General features: G+C 37.3%; 1 protein-coding gene across 1 annotated transcript in view; it reads left to right on the top strand.

Annotated features, from left to right (window-relative positions):
- TRPC4 (transient receptor potential cation channel subfamily C member 4) overlaps positions 1–17,904 on the top strand; it is a 126,684-nt gene extending 108,780 nt beyond the window's left edge. The window contains exons 6-11 of the mRNA XM_083881416.1: positions 2,799–3,112; positions 4,814–5,009; positions 6,709–6,903; positions 14,605–14,646; positions 16,402–16,491; positions 16,789–17,904. Coding sequence (XP_083737542.1) covers positions 2,799–3,112; positions 4,814–5,009; positions 6,709–6,903; positions 14,605–14,646; positions 16,402–16,491; positions 16,789–17,505 — 1,554 coding nt within the window. The 3' untranslated portion in view covers positions 17,506–17,904. The remainder of the gene's footprint in view (positions 1–2,798; positions 3,113–4,813; positions 5,010–6,708; positions 6,904–14,604; positions 14,647–16,401; positions 16,492–16,788) is intronic.
- Positions 17,905–18,568: the final 664 nt, after the last annotated feature.

Consider the following 18,568-nt stretch of genomic DNA (forward strand, 5'->3'; position numbering starts at 1 on the left):
CTGAGGAGTTCTCAGCTCTCTCTTCTCAAAAACACTGAAAATATTTTCTTCTGTTTTTTCTTCTTGTTTTATCTCTTAGTTATTGTCTCTGGTAACTAAATTCTGTTTTCTACTGGCTGTTTTTCATCATTGATCTTGAATCAGTCAGAACTGGATTAAAGAGTGGATGGGACAGATGAGCATAATCATTAGAGAGAGGATAGTCTAATGAAGAGAGTACTGATCTGTGATTCCAGCAGGTCTAGATTTAATTCACTGCTCTGTAGAGAATAAATACCACAGGTGAAAAAAAGTAAGGCTGAGTAATTCTTAATTTTTTAATGGGCTATTTTTCAGTTTTGCAGGTCTCATCCCCAGATCCACAAACCTGGCAGCTGCTATGGCTGCTCGTATATGAGCAAATGGCATGTGCCAGGGATTGCTGTCAGGCACTGGGACAGTTTCACATTCACTACCAGTTGGCTAGAGAAACCCTGGTGTGGGGCCTGTGTTATTATTGTCCAAAACAATGCCCAGTTCCCTCTCACAGTCTGAATCTTAGAATTACAGAATCATAGGATGGTGTGAGTTGGAAAGGACCTTTAAAGATCATGGAGCCCAGTGCCTCTGCAATAAGCACAGACATCTTCAACTAGATCAGGCTGTTCAGAGCCTCATCCGGCCTGACCTTGAATGTCTCCAGGAATGGGTTATCTACCACTTCTGTGGACAACCTGTTCCAGTGTTTCACCACCCTCATCATAAAAATGTATTTGTTTTATCTAGTCCAAATCTACCCTTTTTCAGTTTAAAACCATTAGCTTACTGCTATTGCTACAGGCCCTAGTAAAGAGTCTTATCTCAATCTTTGCTATGAGGCCCTTTCAGGGAAGGCCACAAGATCTTCCCAAAGTCACCTTTTCTCCACGCTGAACAGCCCCAACTCTCTCCGCCTTTCCTCAGAAGAGAGGTGCTCCAGCTTTGTGACCATTTTCATCCCTCCCTTGACCTTCTGGTCACACTTCTTGTACAGCCCAGGATATGGCTGCCTTTCTGGGCTGTGAGCATGCATCTACCAGCACCCCAACTCCATCTCCTCCCAGTCCCTTCATTCCCCTGGTTGTTCTGATACTAGGAGCTGCCCTGACCCTGAGGTGCCTTGCACTTGGTCTTGTTAAACCCCATGGTGTTCCCATGGGGCCACTTCTTGAACTTGTGCCAGTCCCTCTGGATGGCATCCTGTCCTTCAGGCATGTCAACAGCACCACTCAGCTTGGTGTCATTTGTAAACATGCTGACTGTGTACTCAATCCCTTTGTCTATGTCATTAATGAAGATGTTAAACAGTCCCTTTCTCTGTACAGATCCCTGAGGGATGCTACTTGTCACTGATGCCCATTTGGACATCAAGCTGTTGATCATCTCTCTATGGATGCACTCATCCAGCCAGTTCTTTATCCACTGAACAGGTCACCTATCAAATCCACCAGTTTAGAGAGAAGGATGTTGCAAGGGACTGTGTCAGAAGCCTTGCACAAGTCTAGATGGCACCTGCAACCCTTCCCTTGTCCATTGATGCAGTCACTCTCTCACAGAAGGCCACTAGGTGTGTCAGGAAAGACTTTGCCTTGGTGAAATCGTGCTGGTGCTTCAAATCACCTTCCTGTCCTCCATGTGCCTTAGCACAGCTTCTAGGAGGATCTGTTCCATGGCCTTCCCAGGCACAGAAGGGAGGCTGTTGGGAGGCTGGCAGGTTGATTGTTCCCAAGGTTTTCATTTCTCCTCTTTTTAAAAATGGATGCAGTGTTTCCCACTTTCCAGTCACTGGGGACTTCACCTGACTGACAGGACTTTTCAAATATGATAGAGAGTGACTTGGAAACTACATCAGCCAGTTTCTTTAGGATTCTGGGTTGCATCTGATCAGGACCTACAGACTTAATGTATGTTCAAGTTACTCAGGTGTTCCTGGACCAGTCTGAGACTGATCACCTTCTTTGTAGGGCGAGCGTGGTGAAATGCTGTGATGACTGTTTATGTTGTGTCATCTGGCCCCAGTGACACATGGAGTGCCTTTCCTACTTCTCAAGGAATGCCCAGCAGCTCTGAAGGGGCATCTGTGTGGTCTAGAGTAGGTAAATATGGATAACACAATAGCCCCTCTTTGAAATCTGCATTATATTATATTATATTATATTATATTATATTATATTATATTATATTATATTACCTCCTTTTTTGAGGGCTTCCTAGCATAGATTCTGTCATCTTATATGTTCTATAAAACAGAATAATGAGACCAAATAAATAATAATGAGTCTGCCACACTAGTTAAGCCTCAGTTCAAATATCTTTCATCTTCAAGAATTTTTTTTGGTAGAGCTGGAACAGAAGTCACCATTTCAGGCGTCTTTGATAATTAGACACATAAGCAGTTTGCCATGGTTCATTAATAAACAGATTTTTCATCATTGGTCCAGTGTTAGTGATTAAGTGATATACTTACTCAGTGATTGAATGTTTTCTTCCTACTTGCCAGGGTTTTCGTGGGTTTCTATCCATCAATGTCAGCCCTGCACTTTTCTTCAAAGAAATAATTTACCTGCTTGTACAGCTGGAAATTTCTGTAGTTCTAAAAAGGAAGGGGCTCAAAACTGTTCATTTTGCAGTGTCAGAATTTTTAAACTGTGAATTTTTTTGCTACTGTTAAAATGTATTGTGATTTCTGCAAATTAATTGAGCAGCTTATAAAGAAACTGATATGCTTGTTTATGTATTAAAATAGAGGAGTAATTTTTTTCCCTTCTGCTTGTTTTCAGTATAGCGGATTAGTTCCACGGGAGAGCTGGGACATGTGGCATCCAACCCTGGTGGCTGAGGCCCTGTTTGCAATTGCAAACATCTTCAGCTCCCTGCGCTTGATCTCATTATTCACTGCAAATTCTCACCTGGGACCTCTGCAGATATCTCTAGGAAGAATGTTGCTGGATATTTTAAAGTTTCTCTTCATATACTGCCTTGTGCTGCTTGCTTTTGCAAATGGATTGAACCAACTGTACTTCTACTATGAGACAAATGAACCTGGCAACTGCAAAGGAATACGATGTGAAAAGCAGAATAATGCATTTTCAACGTAAGTAGCTATTTATTTCTATCCTCCCCCTCTCTCCAAGTATTTTATACACTTAGATGCTGTTTACAGAAAAGAACCTCTGTTTTCTGTTGTGTTGTGCTTACAGTGGTGTTCTGACAAACACATCTAATATTACCCTGATATTAATAACAAAAAAGTTCACATTTCATCATTCTAATAATGTTCACCTCATACAGCAGTGAAGTCTGTACAATTCAAGATATCTCAAAAGATAAAAGGTAAAATAGAGATAAGAGAAAGATAAATGAGATTAGAAATTGCATAAGGTCACCAGTTCAGACCTTTCTCATCCAGACAGCTGTCACTCTGCATTTCTTCCATGTCTACCTGTGGGCATTAAATAAGTCTGGTGCTCTAAAACATGAAGATTCCTTGCAAATGTGATAGGCTGCAGAAAAACATGCAATCCAAGATTCTACTGACTTTACTCCATAGAATCAATTTTCTAATTTCTGTTGTAAATTGTTTCTTTTTCTTTCATTTTAAAATCATTTTACTTCTTTGTAGTTTTTAGTTCATCTATAGTACCAAAACACTACCAAATGAGCACTAATTCTCTTGTCTTTCACCTTCCAACCTGAATCAAACGACTGCTATAAATGTCCATTCCCTATTAATTTCTGTGCATCTAGGCTGTTTTTAAAAGTACATTTATTACCAATGGCTTCCTTCTTAGAGGAAATTATTTTATAAAAATAGCAGCCTTTATATCATCTTAATCAAGTAACTTTTCTCAGGCACAGCATATTTATGTTGTATATTAATAACACCTATGCAAGTGTAAACTTTATGTGATCTGAACAGAAAAACACACAGAATTTTTTCAGAGCTTAGCATTGAGGGAAGCAATATTCATCTGGGAAATAGTGGGGAGTACTGGCACTAGTGTCAGAAGGTGGTGTCGTGGCAAACTGTGATGCTTTATGTGCTCCATACTTTCAAGGAGCAGAGTCTAACCAGGACCATTCTTATGACAGTGCACTAGATGAACACAGAACAAAAGGGAAAATTTTTCAATCTATGGAGCTGTAGAGGAATGTTTTTTTAAAATTCAGTATTCTTACTGGCTTCCTAGCTGTTGTACAAACTTCTCTAAGGGAATATCATATGCTTTAGGTATAAAAACATGAATTTCTTTTGAGAGCAGCATGCTTGTCTTTTTTGTGTCTCTCTTCTGTATAAAAACATATGCTAATGATAATAATGTCTTGCTAATTATTCAACTCCTTTTATCTCAGTGGCTCTCAACAAACCAGAATTGCATAATATGAGGATACCATACTTTCAACATTCTCATGAAACACAATCATTGAGTTACTTTTGGATCCTTACTCTACCCCTTATAGTTAAAGCAAAGGGTTAAAATAGTTCAAAAGAAGGTGTCCAACATAAGATCTCTGAAACTATATTTATCTCTCTGAAGTTTGAACAAAACTCTCAAGCAAAATCAGCCTTTTGCTTGCAGGCTTATTTATAGCTTCTGTAATGTCTATCTAGAGGCCCAGATTTGAAACACCAGGTCATTTTTTCACTGGAAAGATACTTCTGTGTTTGTATTGTGATAAGTGTCATTCATCTCAGTCAAGTCCAGAACTTCTGTGTGTTTTGGGAGAAACTAAACAATCTAAAACTAAATACGTTGTTAATATACAGCTATTCCTTCTGGGTTTTGTTTTTCAGGTTATTTGAAACGCTGCAGTCATTATTCTGGTCTATATTTGGACTCATCAATCTCTATGTGACCAATGTGAAAGCAAGGCATGAATTCACTGAATTTGTTGGGGCCACCATGTTTGGTACCTATAATGTAATATCTCTGGTTGTTCTGCTCAACATGCTGATAGCCATGATGAATAACTCTTACCAACTCATTGCTGTAAGTTGTTCTTTATTTTTAGATCATTTATAATATGTACCCTCTCTCTGTTCCTACATTGAATTTTTCTGGCAGTAAAACATTTCACAGACAGCACATTGGGACAAATACAGCAATTTACTTCTTTTGCACTGCCCTGGAAGGACAAAGACACCAGACCCAAGCTGGGCTGGGTAGAGGGATATTTCCCCACAACATGAATGAGGAGGAGGTGACCCTTGTAAGAAGCCAGCTCATGGGTGGAGAAGGGTGTTCTGATGATTCTGGCAAGTGATGTGGGCTACAGCCCTGTCCAAGCTGCACTGTGCAGGACCTCTTCTTAGAAAAAGACTGCCCAGGATTGTTCTGTCACTGCTTAATTTTTAATACATCATATTTATTAGCATATGAAAGGCTGCACCTTTTTTTTTTTTTTTTTTTTTTTTTTTTTTTTTTTTTTTTTTTTTTTTTTTAAATCTGACATGAATATACAGTTAACAGAAATTGGGTTCCCGTGTTCCAAGGACACTAGCTGTTCAAAGAAAAGGTCATGTCTTTTCATTCAACAGTGTTCTGTTTTCTGCTTTAATGAAAAATGTCTTTATCCTTACCAGAGCTATTGGTGTAGTTTTATTTCTAAATGTCTATTAAGGAGACTAAAAAAATAAACACTGATTCATCATATGATAATTCAAATATGGTCTGCAGAAAGCAAACAGAAGAAATATTAATATTTCTTTTGTTTGCTTAATATTTTAAGCAAACAGTCTTAATATTTTAAAATGTGGCTTTTTTTTTTTTCCAAACTGGAAATTACAAGTATTTCCACAGAAGAAAAACTGACCACCTGTGTTTGTATAACTCTAGTTATCAGAGTCTAGTGAGCCATACCACAGCATAGGACCACTCACCAAAACTTGGGCTCTAGGTAGTATACTTTTCCTCCTACAACTTCTAAATTGTTGCTTTTGTTACTGTGTGGCCAGGGCTAGACCTGTAGCTGAAGTTCTTGTCTGTCCAGATCTAACATTAGTGATTTAAACTTCTTGTTCAGCTGCTAGGATTTAGATATCTTTTCATGGCCTTTAGCTTTCATTTTCTGAACATTTTCAGAATTATACAATACTATATAGGTTCCAAAAGAAATAAAATTTCAAATAAAAATAAAAAACCCACCTTGCAACCTATCCCAAATATAGAATTGTGAAGTAGTAGTGAAAAAAGATACTTGACTCAGTAGTTTTAGTAGCCTCATGGTTTGTTGGATAACCTATTTGTTTTTGGGGACTGGTAATTTCTAAGAAAATGCATGAGCCTTACTGACTTGTTGAAGCTGCTGCAGAGCAGTATAATTAGTAGAATAATGGTGAGCTGCTATAATAACAAAACTTTTCTTCCAGAAATGTAGTATTTCTTTGCTTGTAATTATCTTTTCTATTTTTTGAGAGACTTTCCATAATTTAACAGCTTTTAACAGTGAAAGGAGTGCTTATAAGTAGATATATACTTTACATATCAAACATCTCCTTAGTGAGATAAAGCGGCTTAGCTTGGCTTTGTGTTAAAGACCTTCTGTCAAAAGATGGCAGTATTTTAACAAGACAATTCATTATTATTTCAAGGTTGTTCTAGTTTTAGTTTTTTCAGATTTTTGTAGAGGCTTATTTCTCCTCCTTAATTACACCAACATCCATGCTGATGATGTTCTTCTTTTGTGCAGGATCATGCAGACATTGAGTGGAAGTTTGCTCGAACAAAACTCTGGATGAGTTACTTTGAAGAAGGAGGAACTCTACCCACTCCTTTTAATGTCATACCAAGCCCAAAGTCTTTGTGGTATCTGATCAAATGGTTATGGAGACATCTTTGCAAGAAAAAAATTAGAAGAAAGCCTGAAAGTTTTGGAACAATAGGGGTATGTTGTGGGGTTTACTCTGCCTGTAGTTCTCCTCTTTGCTATATAGATGACTTTTTCTCAGCTTTATAGAGCGTCTGAACTACCAAATAATATGCATATGAGTCAGAGAATAACTCTAGTTGAGAATGTTTACCTTTTACATTCATGTCAATATATATGAAGAGAAAGCATCATCATATCCCTATACAATGACAGTATGAACCATGACTGTGCTTCATCTACAGGTAGTGCAAGAAAGATTAAGAGCAATAAAAAACACAAGAGATCAAATGTGTATACTTGTCTGCCAGTGTCAGAATTGTTGGTTGCGAATCCCTAGCTCAGGTGTCACAGTTCAGGTATAATTGAATACCATGAACCAGAGACTCACGCATGAAGTATTCATCATGGGATATTCTCTGTGTCTCTGTCTCTCTGCATATAATGAAATGAGTTTACCATAGAAGTATTCTTAGCAAAAGCTTTTCCAGTTAAAAAATATTTTGAAAGCTAACAGCATTTACTTGGACTTGTTTTCTCGAATTTAAAGGTAGAGCTATTTCAGAATCACATTCTGAATTTATACCATATTCTGATACTGCTCATTAGCAGTGACATTTCTAGGGAAAAAAAAATGAAAAGAAAAGACACACAAGGCAACCAAGAATAGTCCTGCACCTGGATGCAGACTGTGTAATATCTCAGCCACTTACTTGGCTGAGTAGCTGCAATGGGTAAAGCAGATTTGAATTTTTTCTTCCTAACTTCCTCTGTTAAAGATACCTCACTCAGTGACACAATTTTTCTATACTGTCAGTGCAAATATTCAGGCAGCATCCTAACCCACCAACAACTAATTCTCTCTAGTTATGTTTTCTTCATTTCCCATGAGCAAGTCAGTGCCTCAGTAACTAGGCTGAATTTAGCCAGCTCTATCATGAAGAAGACTATTTGGGATAAGATGTGGATAATGGCATTTTTTCTATACCAAAGTGTTTTGATGAATTTAAGTGTTTCTAATCTATTAGGAACTCAGCCAAGCATTAAGTGAGAGTATGAGAGTAAAATGTGGGTAAGGAGGAAAAGACAGGGATATCTGTCTTGTGCTCTTGATTCTTATTAAAAAAAAACTTCCATCCATTTCAAAGAGGTCAGGGGGTATGATACAATTCTTTAATGACCATTTATCAACCTTTTCTTTGTATTTCTTCCCCATTTCTTGATAAGTGAGTAATGAGTTTTTCCTACCTATTCTGCTGTCATATCCTGGAATGCAGTTTAATCTCTAGATGTACTTGGAGGAACAAGTTCACATGCATAGACAGATATATGGTAAAGAGGAAAAGTGGCATATAAAACTAATTCACAATTACTATGTTGATGAATGGATTTTGTCCTCTTTGCAGAAAGCTTCAAATCAGATTCTTGCAATATGCTGATATTGTTGGCCAGTATATAAATTGTGAAAAGAAAAATGTTTCGCTTAGATGTCATATTTGTACATACAGGAAAGAGATAGCCGTGAAAAGAAGCTAACAAACATGAGGGTGACATTAAAACAAACCAGTAATGGACTACAAGAAACACACACTGAGAAAAACATTAAGTTAAGAAAGACTAACAAGTGATTCATATAGAAATTTTAAAAACAGCATGAACTAGCATGAATGGTGAATAATTTTAAGAGTAAAACATCTCTGTGTAATATAGGAAGTGAAAAAAGTAAATGCAGAGACCAACAGAAGGAGAAAGTATGTGATGTTGTTAGAAAGAAAAAGTCAAGCGAGAGAATGATGTACTTGTGTGTGTGGGAGAGTGGGCAATGCTTCTAGGCATTTGTTAAACATTTGGTAGGGATGATTAGCTAGTGTAAACTGAGAGAATGATATTAAATTAATGGTATGATGCCAGGGTATAGCAGAGAGTTGATTAACACAATATTCCTTTTTGACTGAGACAGATACAGAATACCTTTATACATCCCAGCTAAACCTTCAGGACAATATTTCTTGTCAGACCTTCCATCTGGGATAAGAAAATATTTTTTCCTTTTTCTTACCCTCTCAAACTGCAGATTTGGGAGTAAACTCATTTGTGGATGAGTGGCATAATAAAGATATGAGGTGCTCCCAGCCCTATGCTGAATGCTAGGCTACATAAATACCACCTCCAAGAAACCCACATCTTAGATATGGGAAAACTGGTACAGCAAAGGGTCAAAGGGTAGAGAGTTTATGCTCCAAGTTGCTTGAGAATTTTTCCAAATACAATTTTCTTTTTGTTTTTAAGTTAAATTCCCCCAAAATCTCTAAGCACCTAACTTTTTAATTACTATATTTCAGTTTCAAAAAAGTTTTTGTTGGGAAAGACTTTCCAGCTTCAGGATGAAATTTCTGTTTGAAGAAAGGAGCAGGTGCCATTTAAAGCAAATATCTTGGGCTGAGAAGACCCAGGCTTACTCTATTCTCCAGTGGATATTTATTTACTCCAAGCACAAAAGCTCTGACAACAGAAATGTCCTGTTGTCTTTAACAAGATCTTTAACATACTGCAGGGGCTAAGTTGCTCTCTTGGGAGAACAGAAGAGGAGCTGAACCTAGCTTCCTTATGATTTGAATGTGAACCACGAATTACTGAACTGTTTGGAAGTGGAGGACATCAGTGAGGGAGAGATGTGGAACATTTTTAGTTGATTTCTGTAATTTTTTTTATTTTTATTATTATTGTTTGAAAGTGGAATCCCTAAAGTATGTGAGACAGTAGGGCCATATCCATCACTGGTTTCCCCTGCAGAATAGATTTTTAGTTGGAATTAGAGCCAAAACCCCTCTGAAGCAGAGAGCTCACCAGCAGAGCTATCATGGCAACCACACTTCCCATCTGCCCAAAAAAAGTGAATGGCTGTGTCTGACCAGGCAGATTCAGCCCACCACATGGAACCTCATAAAACTACAAAGTTCTTCAGCTAATTCCTCAGCATAACACAAGCCCCATTAGGGTTATGTGAATTTGGAACATTTTTCAATTTCCAGACCCAGTTATTCATCCAAGCTCCAAAATGGAGTGCATATGTACTCTGTGCTCTGATTTCCACATTGGACAGATGCAAACCACCAGATAGGTGCTGTTAGTTGGACATTCTCCAACAGGTTAAATCATCACTCAACAAATGGGCACACCATGGTGATCTCATAGTTTGTTCTGAGGGAGCACATTCTGGTTTTGACTAACTTCCCATCACCCAAAGCTCAGCCTTGATTTCCTAGAACGTTTTCAATTGCCCCAACAAGCTACCTCACAAATTAAATTTTAGAACCTCTATACCCTTTCAACCAAAAGTTAATGAGAGTTTTCTGTGCCTTTGTTCAAGGATCTCAGATTACTGCAGCTCACTTGTATCTCCCCTGTAATAACTTTGGCCTCTGAGCTACAAGATAAGCTTTCTTGGGATCTATTCCTTTTCACTGAAGCCTGCATTATAAACTCTGTCTCCTTCCCTACAACCAGGACTGGGAGAGAAAAAAATACTATAACATGATTTTTATATTGGCTGCATGGATGGATGCCACATTGTCTGTAAGGCAGAACCCAGATTTCAAAACATTCTGTTCTGAAATCTCTAAATGTTAACTTTCCTATTAGGAAGCACTAATCAGCAGTGACGTACCATGGTGTTTTCCAGTAGAAAAAGCAATAGTGTGCGTCCAAAGAGTGAGTCAGTGCTAGAGGATACAAAATAGATGACAGACAGAAAGGAGCTGGCAAGGGTTTTATGCATGATCTTTGCAAAAAGTCCTCAGTAACAAAAAGCCAGAAATCATGAACTAGGACTGAGTCAAGGATCAAATCAAATGTGTCAAGAATCCACTGTAAAATTTATATATGTGTACACTTGAGAGTTCAGTATATGCAAGCAGAATGTGTAAAGAAAGGGTTCAGGGTCAGGATAGTTTACCGCACATATTCTAGTGAAACCTAGGACCATAGGAAGAAGAGAAGTGCTAGTAAAAATAAGTATGACATAGTGGCTTGGGAGGATCATCTACATTGCTGTTTATAACAGAACTATCATGGACAAGATCACGCTCTGTAGCGATGTGAGGTGCCTCTGAAAAAAGCCAATTAATTTGTTTCTACTTGGATGTCAGCTCTGTGGTTCTTCTGTCCTTTGTTGTAGTAGGACAGAGGAAGCAGAGGGTGGTGAAGTCAAGGGGAGGTTTTTCAAGGGAGAGGCTTTTTCTCCAAAGCAACATGGTGCCCAGCCTTGCTGATGGCAGCTTCTTTAGCCACAGCTTCAGCTGAAGGAAGGCCAGGATGGTACATGTGATTTACTAATATTTCAGCTCTGCTATGAATCGGACAGACCTCTTCTACCATTCAGAACTCAGCACATTTTTATATTCTGTCATTTTGACATATCCCAGGTATGCAGCATTTTCTTCAGCTATTATCATTTATCTCCTGCACTTAAAATTCTGAAATAAGTGCATGCTTGTCTGCTGCTCTTTACATATATCTATATCATCTGTATTTATATAATTTCTATTAATTTTTTTAGCTCACCTTTGCAAAAGCCAGATTAGTAATACAATTCTTTTAATTAGTCTGAGGTTTTCCTGACTGCACAAGGCTTATGGGGTGTTCAAGGCTAACCTTGTTGGCCATCTGAAATCCATTGCTATTTCAGAAAAAAAAAAATTATGGGAAAAGAAATCCTAGTCCTATCAGCACAAATGGTACCATTTTTCTCAAATTACATTCTACTTTACATCTGATCAGTCAACAAAAAGTATTTTACCTATAATTTTAAGTATTTCAGAAGTGAAAATGGAAAGAATTGCCAGGGATAACTTCAGTAATTTATTTTTTTAATGCATCTGATGTTTAGATAAACAGTTACCTCTCTTCTAGCTATCCCGATTTTTATGCCATTTTCTAAGCAACCTACATGATTTTATTGTCATTTGTCACAGAAAATCTTCTTTTCCCTTCTCCTATCCTTTTTTCACCCAGTGGAAAATGATGCAATTTCTAACTCAGTATAAGCATTTTGTATTTTCTCTGTAATGTGTGCTATTGAAAATTGAGTGAAGAAATAACACCTTCCATCTGGTGTGGAAATCAATAATCTGGAGTGTTCCTTGTATAGCCAAGAACCATTTCATGGAGAAGTCTCTCTATCAACACAGATAAGTTCTAAACCTTTAAAGGTGATGGTTCTATTCAAGATGAGGAATATATCCCATAACTTCAACAATAGTTCCATTTTCTGGACCTTTATCAATTAGCAGTTTAAGGTCAAATGCAGGCATTGGATTTGTATTCCTGCATTATCCAAGATACAATTTTAATAAAACACATCAAATTAAGTAATACAATTTTATTACAATTTCGAGTACTAAAGAGATCTTTTCTCCAAACAGTGCAAATTAGTAGAAATGGCATAAACAGGAAGACCAAAATAATTATCACTACTAGTGAAGCTACTATTAGAGCTTCCTAAAGAGTATTAGTGCCCTCTTTTGGAAAGTGACAACAGCATCCCCCTCAATTTCACTGTTGTATTCAAAATGCTCAATCGTGTTTCCTACGGTGTTGCTATTTTTAGTCAAACTTTCATCCCTTTTTCAGACATAATTTTCAACTTTTTCATGCACATAGAACAATGGTTACTTAAAACAAGTTTTGAACCATAAATTAGACTATAACTGAGTAGAGAAAAGCAGGCCAGCTAAGACCTAAATAAGGACAATATGAATGTTAATGACGTTTTATTTCTGGTGAATAGCCTGGATTTCAGATGTGTTTAGGCAAAGATTCATTCTGCTTTCAAAAGAAAGCAAAAGATGATTAGGAACTGGAGATGGAACCTAAACATTTAAACGGGAGATAGAGTGATAATGGTGGTAATGAATTGAATTGGTGATAATTGAATTGGTGATAATGAATTTGATCGGTTACACGTATGTTTAATTCCCAGTGAATTAGGTATGTGCATGAAAACACAGAATTAAATTAATTTCCTGTCAGCTTCTTGGTGGTAGGGATTGAAAGCAATTCAGTGCAGTAGAACTGTTCTGACAAATTATTACACAAATCTTTTCACACAGTTATCCCAAGCTGTACTTGTTGGCATTATATTAAGTGGAAAAGCCACAGCCTCTGATAAGTGTTATCTAGGTAGTCCTTGTTACAAGTACAGAATTAAACCTATGCATTTATTTCACATTTCACTGTAAAATAAAGCAGAGCAGACAGCAGCTGCAGGAAGTATTGTGCAAGATAAGAATCAGGTTTTTTTTACTTAGGAGTTATTCACTTTACCTGAAGTGGGTTTCAATTATAACCTAAAGTGTTTTTCCCTTCACCTGTGAATCAGATCTGTTGAGAGCTCTCTCAACAAAATGAAACATCTCCACCGTGTGGTCAACTGCAAGAAAGCTGAGATTTTTTTCTAAAAAGCAGCTAAATTCGGGTGTTGTGAGGGTATGAGCCTTTCCACAGCTGCATTGTTCCCTCCAGCCCTGGTGATGGACAAGCTCGCCCATCCCTCCATCCTTAAACACAAGAAATATCAATTTTCTCTTTGAAGATGCATAGATGGAGAAACACAAGATGAAATAACTTGCAGTGCCTGCCTTACTTTGCAGCTGAGGTCAATTTTAACAAGTCCCTTGGATGTCCTTTCACTTTGTTTTAAGCTGCTGTTAAGTGTTATGTTTTGTGGAAATACAATCAGTGGTCAGACACATTATTTTCTTGTCAGCAGCAGATACAAGAGTCTAAGTTAAAGCTGTGTTTCTTTCACCAGTTAGGGGTGAAAGTTAGGTTTCTCATTATGCAATTGAGGACAAAAGGAATTCAAGGGAAAAAATAATTCAGGACATTTTTCCCCGTCTTCTGGGTAGCCCTTAGATATGGCAGTATAATCTAAAACAACACCTGCTTGAAACCTGGGCTATTCTTGCATCCTACAACACCTTTTTTTGCTGCTCCTCTTCAGAGTTACTGTCCCTTTTACCCTTTTATCCTTATCACTACCAAACTGTGTTGAAAGCTCTTTCTTTCTTCCATACACCTCTCTCACTAAATGTTTTTACAGAGAACTAAGGGGGAGGTTCTGATTGATACAGTTTTATAGTGCAGGTTTTGGTTAGATTTATTTTAAATGAGACATTAGGAGCCATAGCAAGTGTCTTGCTAACGCCATGGCTTTATGAACCCCACTGTGCTGATGATTTTCCATACAGAATTTCCCTTTCTTTAACTCATATCCATTGACTCCTGTTCTTTTACTGTGTACCTCCAAGAGAAGTCTAACTTGACATAAATCAAGCTTTTTTCAATTCAGTAAAATATGCTTCATTCTGTGCAAGTGAGTGACATGATCCATTGTTCCACTTCTATCTCAGATCACTGACCACAGGGCTCTACAACCTGTGACCTGCCTGCCCCACCACATCCATGCTGATGCAGGAACAAAAGCATTTTGACAAAAATGTAGAAAATACGCTTTGCCTTCCCCACAGCAGCCTTCTCCTTTCTATACACCAAATTATAGGCTTTTTTCAAACACTGTCATTTTTCAACAGATTTTGAACCTTTTCTCTCAGCTTGCCAGATACCATATAATGCACAGGCCTGCTGTTTTCTATGTTAAAGTATTTAACTTCCAGACAGGGATTAATTTTTTTTTTTTTATTCTTTCCTATTTTTCAGAGACGTGCAGCTGACAATTTGAGAAGACATCATCAATACCAGGTACAGGCCTACGTTTATTCTTTGGACAATTGTTTTTCTATGCCTTCAGAATGTCTTTAGGAAGAAAATTAAATGAAAGAATTTCATGAGAAGGTGGAAAAGGAAAATAAAAGGAAAAAACATAAAATCTGTACTTACTTCCTCTTCAGCAAACAAGCTTAGTATTTTTGATGTTCAAACAAAGTATTTTAGAATATAATTGTCTTCTTTTTGGAGCAAAAGGACATTTTCTAGAGCAATAACGTGCTATCCAGTGTTTTGCCCATTGTAACATGGATTGCCTTTAAAAAAAGTAAATTCCTGTCTGCCAGGAATCATCAGGACTATATGTGCAATAAATTGACATGCTCCATCAGAACCTGCTCTTTTTCTCTCCAGCTTTAGCCCCCATAGACAACACCCCCTCTGCCTAGATCCCCTGTAAGCAATTCTTTTTCATCCTTCCTTCTTCAGTTTCTACTTTTTTTTAGATTATTATTTCACAATGAATAATTTTCAGCTTTATTTTGAATTTTTTCATGTTAAAGGGGTTGCAAGTTAAACAAGGTGTGAGCTGTAGGCTTGGTAGTTAATGAATCCCATATGGGAAATAATGAGGTAAGCTGCGACTTTTCCAACCTGAAGAAAAGGCAGCTGTGGGAAGTACAACAAGAATCTATAAAACTGTGAAGAAGGTGAACACGGAGCAGCAGTTTGCCATTTATCTGTAAACTGAATACCACACATGCATCACTCACTGCATTAGTGAGGCTGTATAGGCAGCCTTTTGAGGGAAGTGATTATTCTCCTCCAGCCCTCACTTGGGAGACTGTGTCCAGAGCAGTATGTCATGTCTGGGCACCACACTACAAGAGAGATGTTAACAAATTGGAAGGGATCCAGCAAGGGGGCACCAAGAGGGTTAGAGGACTGTCATATAAGAAGCTCAAATTTCAGCCTGGAGTAGATTGGAGGGAATATAATTGCTATCTTAAATCACATAGTGGATGGTTAGATAGAAAGATACGGATTTTTCTTTGAGGTACAATACAAAAGACAAAACGGACACAAGTTGAAAGAAAGGAAATTGTGTAAGGTAAGGAGAATTGTCTTCACAATGAGAGTTTAGTAAAGAACAGGAAAATCTTGCTCAGGGAGGTTGCAGCATCTTCACTCATGGAGATATTTAGCACTTGACTGAGCATGGCCTTGAGATGACTCAGACAGCCTCCAGGTATCTCTTTCAACCTAAATAATTTCTAGGATTCTTAGAAGACAACAATGGAAACTACCAGACTGAAGGTTAAAAATAAACCCCCAAATGGAATCTTACTCGATACAGTGGAATTCATTGGCAGTGGTTTTCTGAATGCTGAAAGTTTACATTAGTCCAAAACTAAAAGAAAACCTGTCATGGCCAATTAAACCTCAAACTGTCATTTTTGTTCAGAGTCACTGCATCTCACAGCACAGGAGGCTTGAGAAAGAACAGCTGGAAATAAAGTTGTACAATGACACCAGACTTGCTCTCCTCAAGAGACATCAGCAACTGCTCACTGGCAGGAGACATACCTTGTCCAGAGACAGACTCAACATATCCCTTCTCAGGATAAGAAACATTAGCAGTTTCCATCAAAAAGCAAAACAAATTTTCAAACAGACCTGAGGTTTGTGTAGTTTTTGTCATGCTCCTAAAGCATGAAAAAGCCCAAGCAGAGCCTGTGAGTGTAGGTTTACTAATACCAATAAAGTTAACACAATACTTTATATTTTTAGGAAGTTATGAGAAATCTGGTTAAAAGGTATGTTGCAGCAATGATAAGAGATGCCAAAACTGAGGAAGGATTGACAGAAGAAAATTTTAAGGTATGTGTTTATTTTTATGTTTATGGGTGTTTTAGTAATTTAGTAAGATATTTTAAGACTGTGAAGCATGTTTCTTACCCTCAGTTATTCAGGTAGTATATAACTTGCTTCTTAGAGCAAGATCTTTGACCTTGAAGATGCCAGGTATGCCAACATCCAGACAGTAAAGTTCATTATTGACCCCAGCATGAGCCCTTTTTTTTTTTTTCCTTTTCATTAACTTTTCTTTTTTATTTCAAAAGGAAAGTCAAATTAGCTTTGATGTTCTGATGTTTCATCTTTCTTCCTAATTTTTAGGAGTTAAAACAAGATATTTCCAGCTTTCGCTTTGAAGTCCTGGGTTTGTTAAAAGGAAGCAAGCTGTCTAATTTGCAGACTGCAAAGATGAGCAAAGACACTGCTTCTCTGTCAGAAAATGAAGAAAATAGTGAGAATGAAGGAAACAAGAAAGGAAAGAAGAAACCCTTCAGCCTTTTTGACATAACAACGATGATTCACCCACGATCAGCCAATATTGCCTCTGAAGGACATAATATAAGCAATGGCTCAGCAATGATGGTGTCAGAGTCCACTCAGGAGAAACAAAAGCGTGTGAATTTTGTAACAGACATAAAAAATTTTGGGTTGTTTCACAGACAATCAAAAACAAACTCAGTGGGGCAGAGTACAAATAAAATATACACCGTTTCTGAAGAAGTTTCCCGTCAACAGGCAGAAGAAAAATGTGAGAAAACTGATGAACTGGAAGAGGGAGAATTGATCATGAACTGTGAATTAAACTTCCAAAGTCCTGGCAAAAAATGCGTGTTAGCCAAATCACAAAATACCAGTGAATCTTTGGATTCACAGGAAGTGGGAACTCTTTGTGCTTCAGAAACAGAGAAAATGGAGTTACTGAACTCAGAACCTGCCACTCCGCAGGATCAGCTGGACAAGGCATTGGACATTAGCATTGACTCTGATAGGAAACAGGAAACAATTGTTCAGGGTGACTATGTGATAACAAGGTTGTGATGCTTACAGGAGGAAGCATTTACAAATATATATATTTTGCATAACGCTTTTGGGGGGGAATGTTTTAAGAATTATATTAGCTAATGCAGAATTACACTTTATAGTACTCAACTGTGGCACATGATCTTGTAACATAGTAGTCAAGAGAAAGAAAATATGAGGACCTTCTGTTTTGTAGCCTGCTTTAGCTTTCACAATTTGTTTTACATTTTTTAATAAATGGAAGCATCTTGTATTCTTGTACTGTTGCAATAATCCACAGAAACTTTTTAGCTATCTTTTTCAATTACAACAAATGGAATTTCTCTCATATGATAGTTGACTCCTATGATAAATATTTTTCTATGCAAATAAAAAGTAGCTTAAGAGACTTGTAAGCTTTTATTTAACTTTGTAGGTTCTTAGAATATTCTGTGCACCATAATAATCATATGTGGCTCTTGCCAGCATAATTCATGTCAAGTTATTAGAATCATTTATTTAAATTGCCAGAAAGTTGTGTTGAAATCTATACAGAATCAGAAGATAAATTATATTCTTTTATTTATTGAAGGAATATCAATACCTGTAAATTATGAAAAATAGGTCTATTTGATTATTTAATTACAACTTTTCCCTTACAGCAAGAAGAGTATGACTATCCTGATACCATTGTTAGAAATGCGTTTGCAAGTTTTGAAGACTGTAGAAATGTTTCTTATAGGAAAAGAAATATCTGTGGCTTATTACAAATTGATGATGGATTACTCCCCAAGAATCCTTTATCACCACAGATACTGCTTCTTCAACCATTTAGTTTTCCTCATGTGGCCAACCTATGCACTTTAGTATTCAGCTGCTTATTAGCTTCTGCCTTCACAATACACCCGCATTTGCTAAGGGAAAGATACTTCAGGAATAAACAAGAATATGGTGATTCCCCTGAGTACTTGAATAAATATGGCAATTTGTTGAGAAGTTTTAAAAGGCATGCCTTAAGTGAGTTTCTTTGGCAATTTCACAGTTTGGGGGAACCTGATTGGATGTTTTATAATAGATACCTAAATGTGTAAAGAAAGCCTAA

Source organism: Zosterops lateralis, assembly GCF_965231275.1.
Source record: "Zosterops lateralis genome assembly, chromosome: 2".
Classification (NCBI taxonomy): domain Eukaryota; kingdom Metazoa; phylum Chordata; class Aves; order Passeriformes; family Zosteropidae; genus Zosterops; species Zosterops lateralis.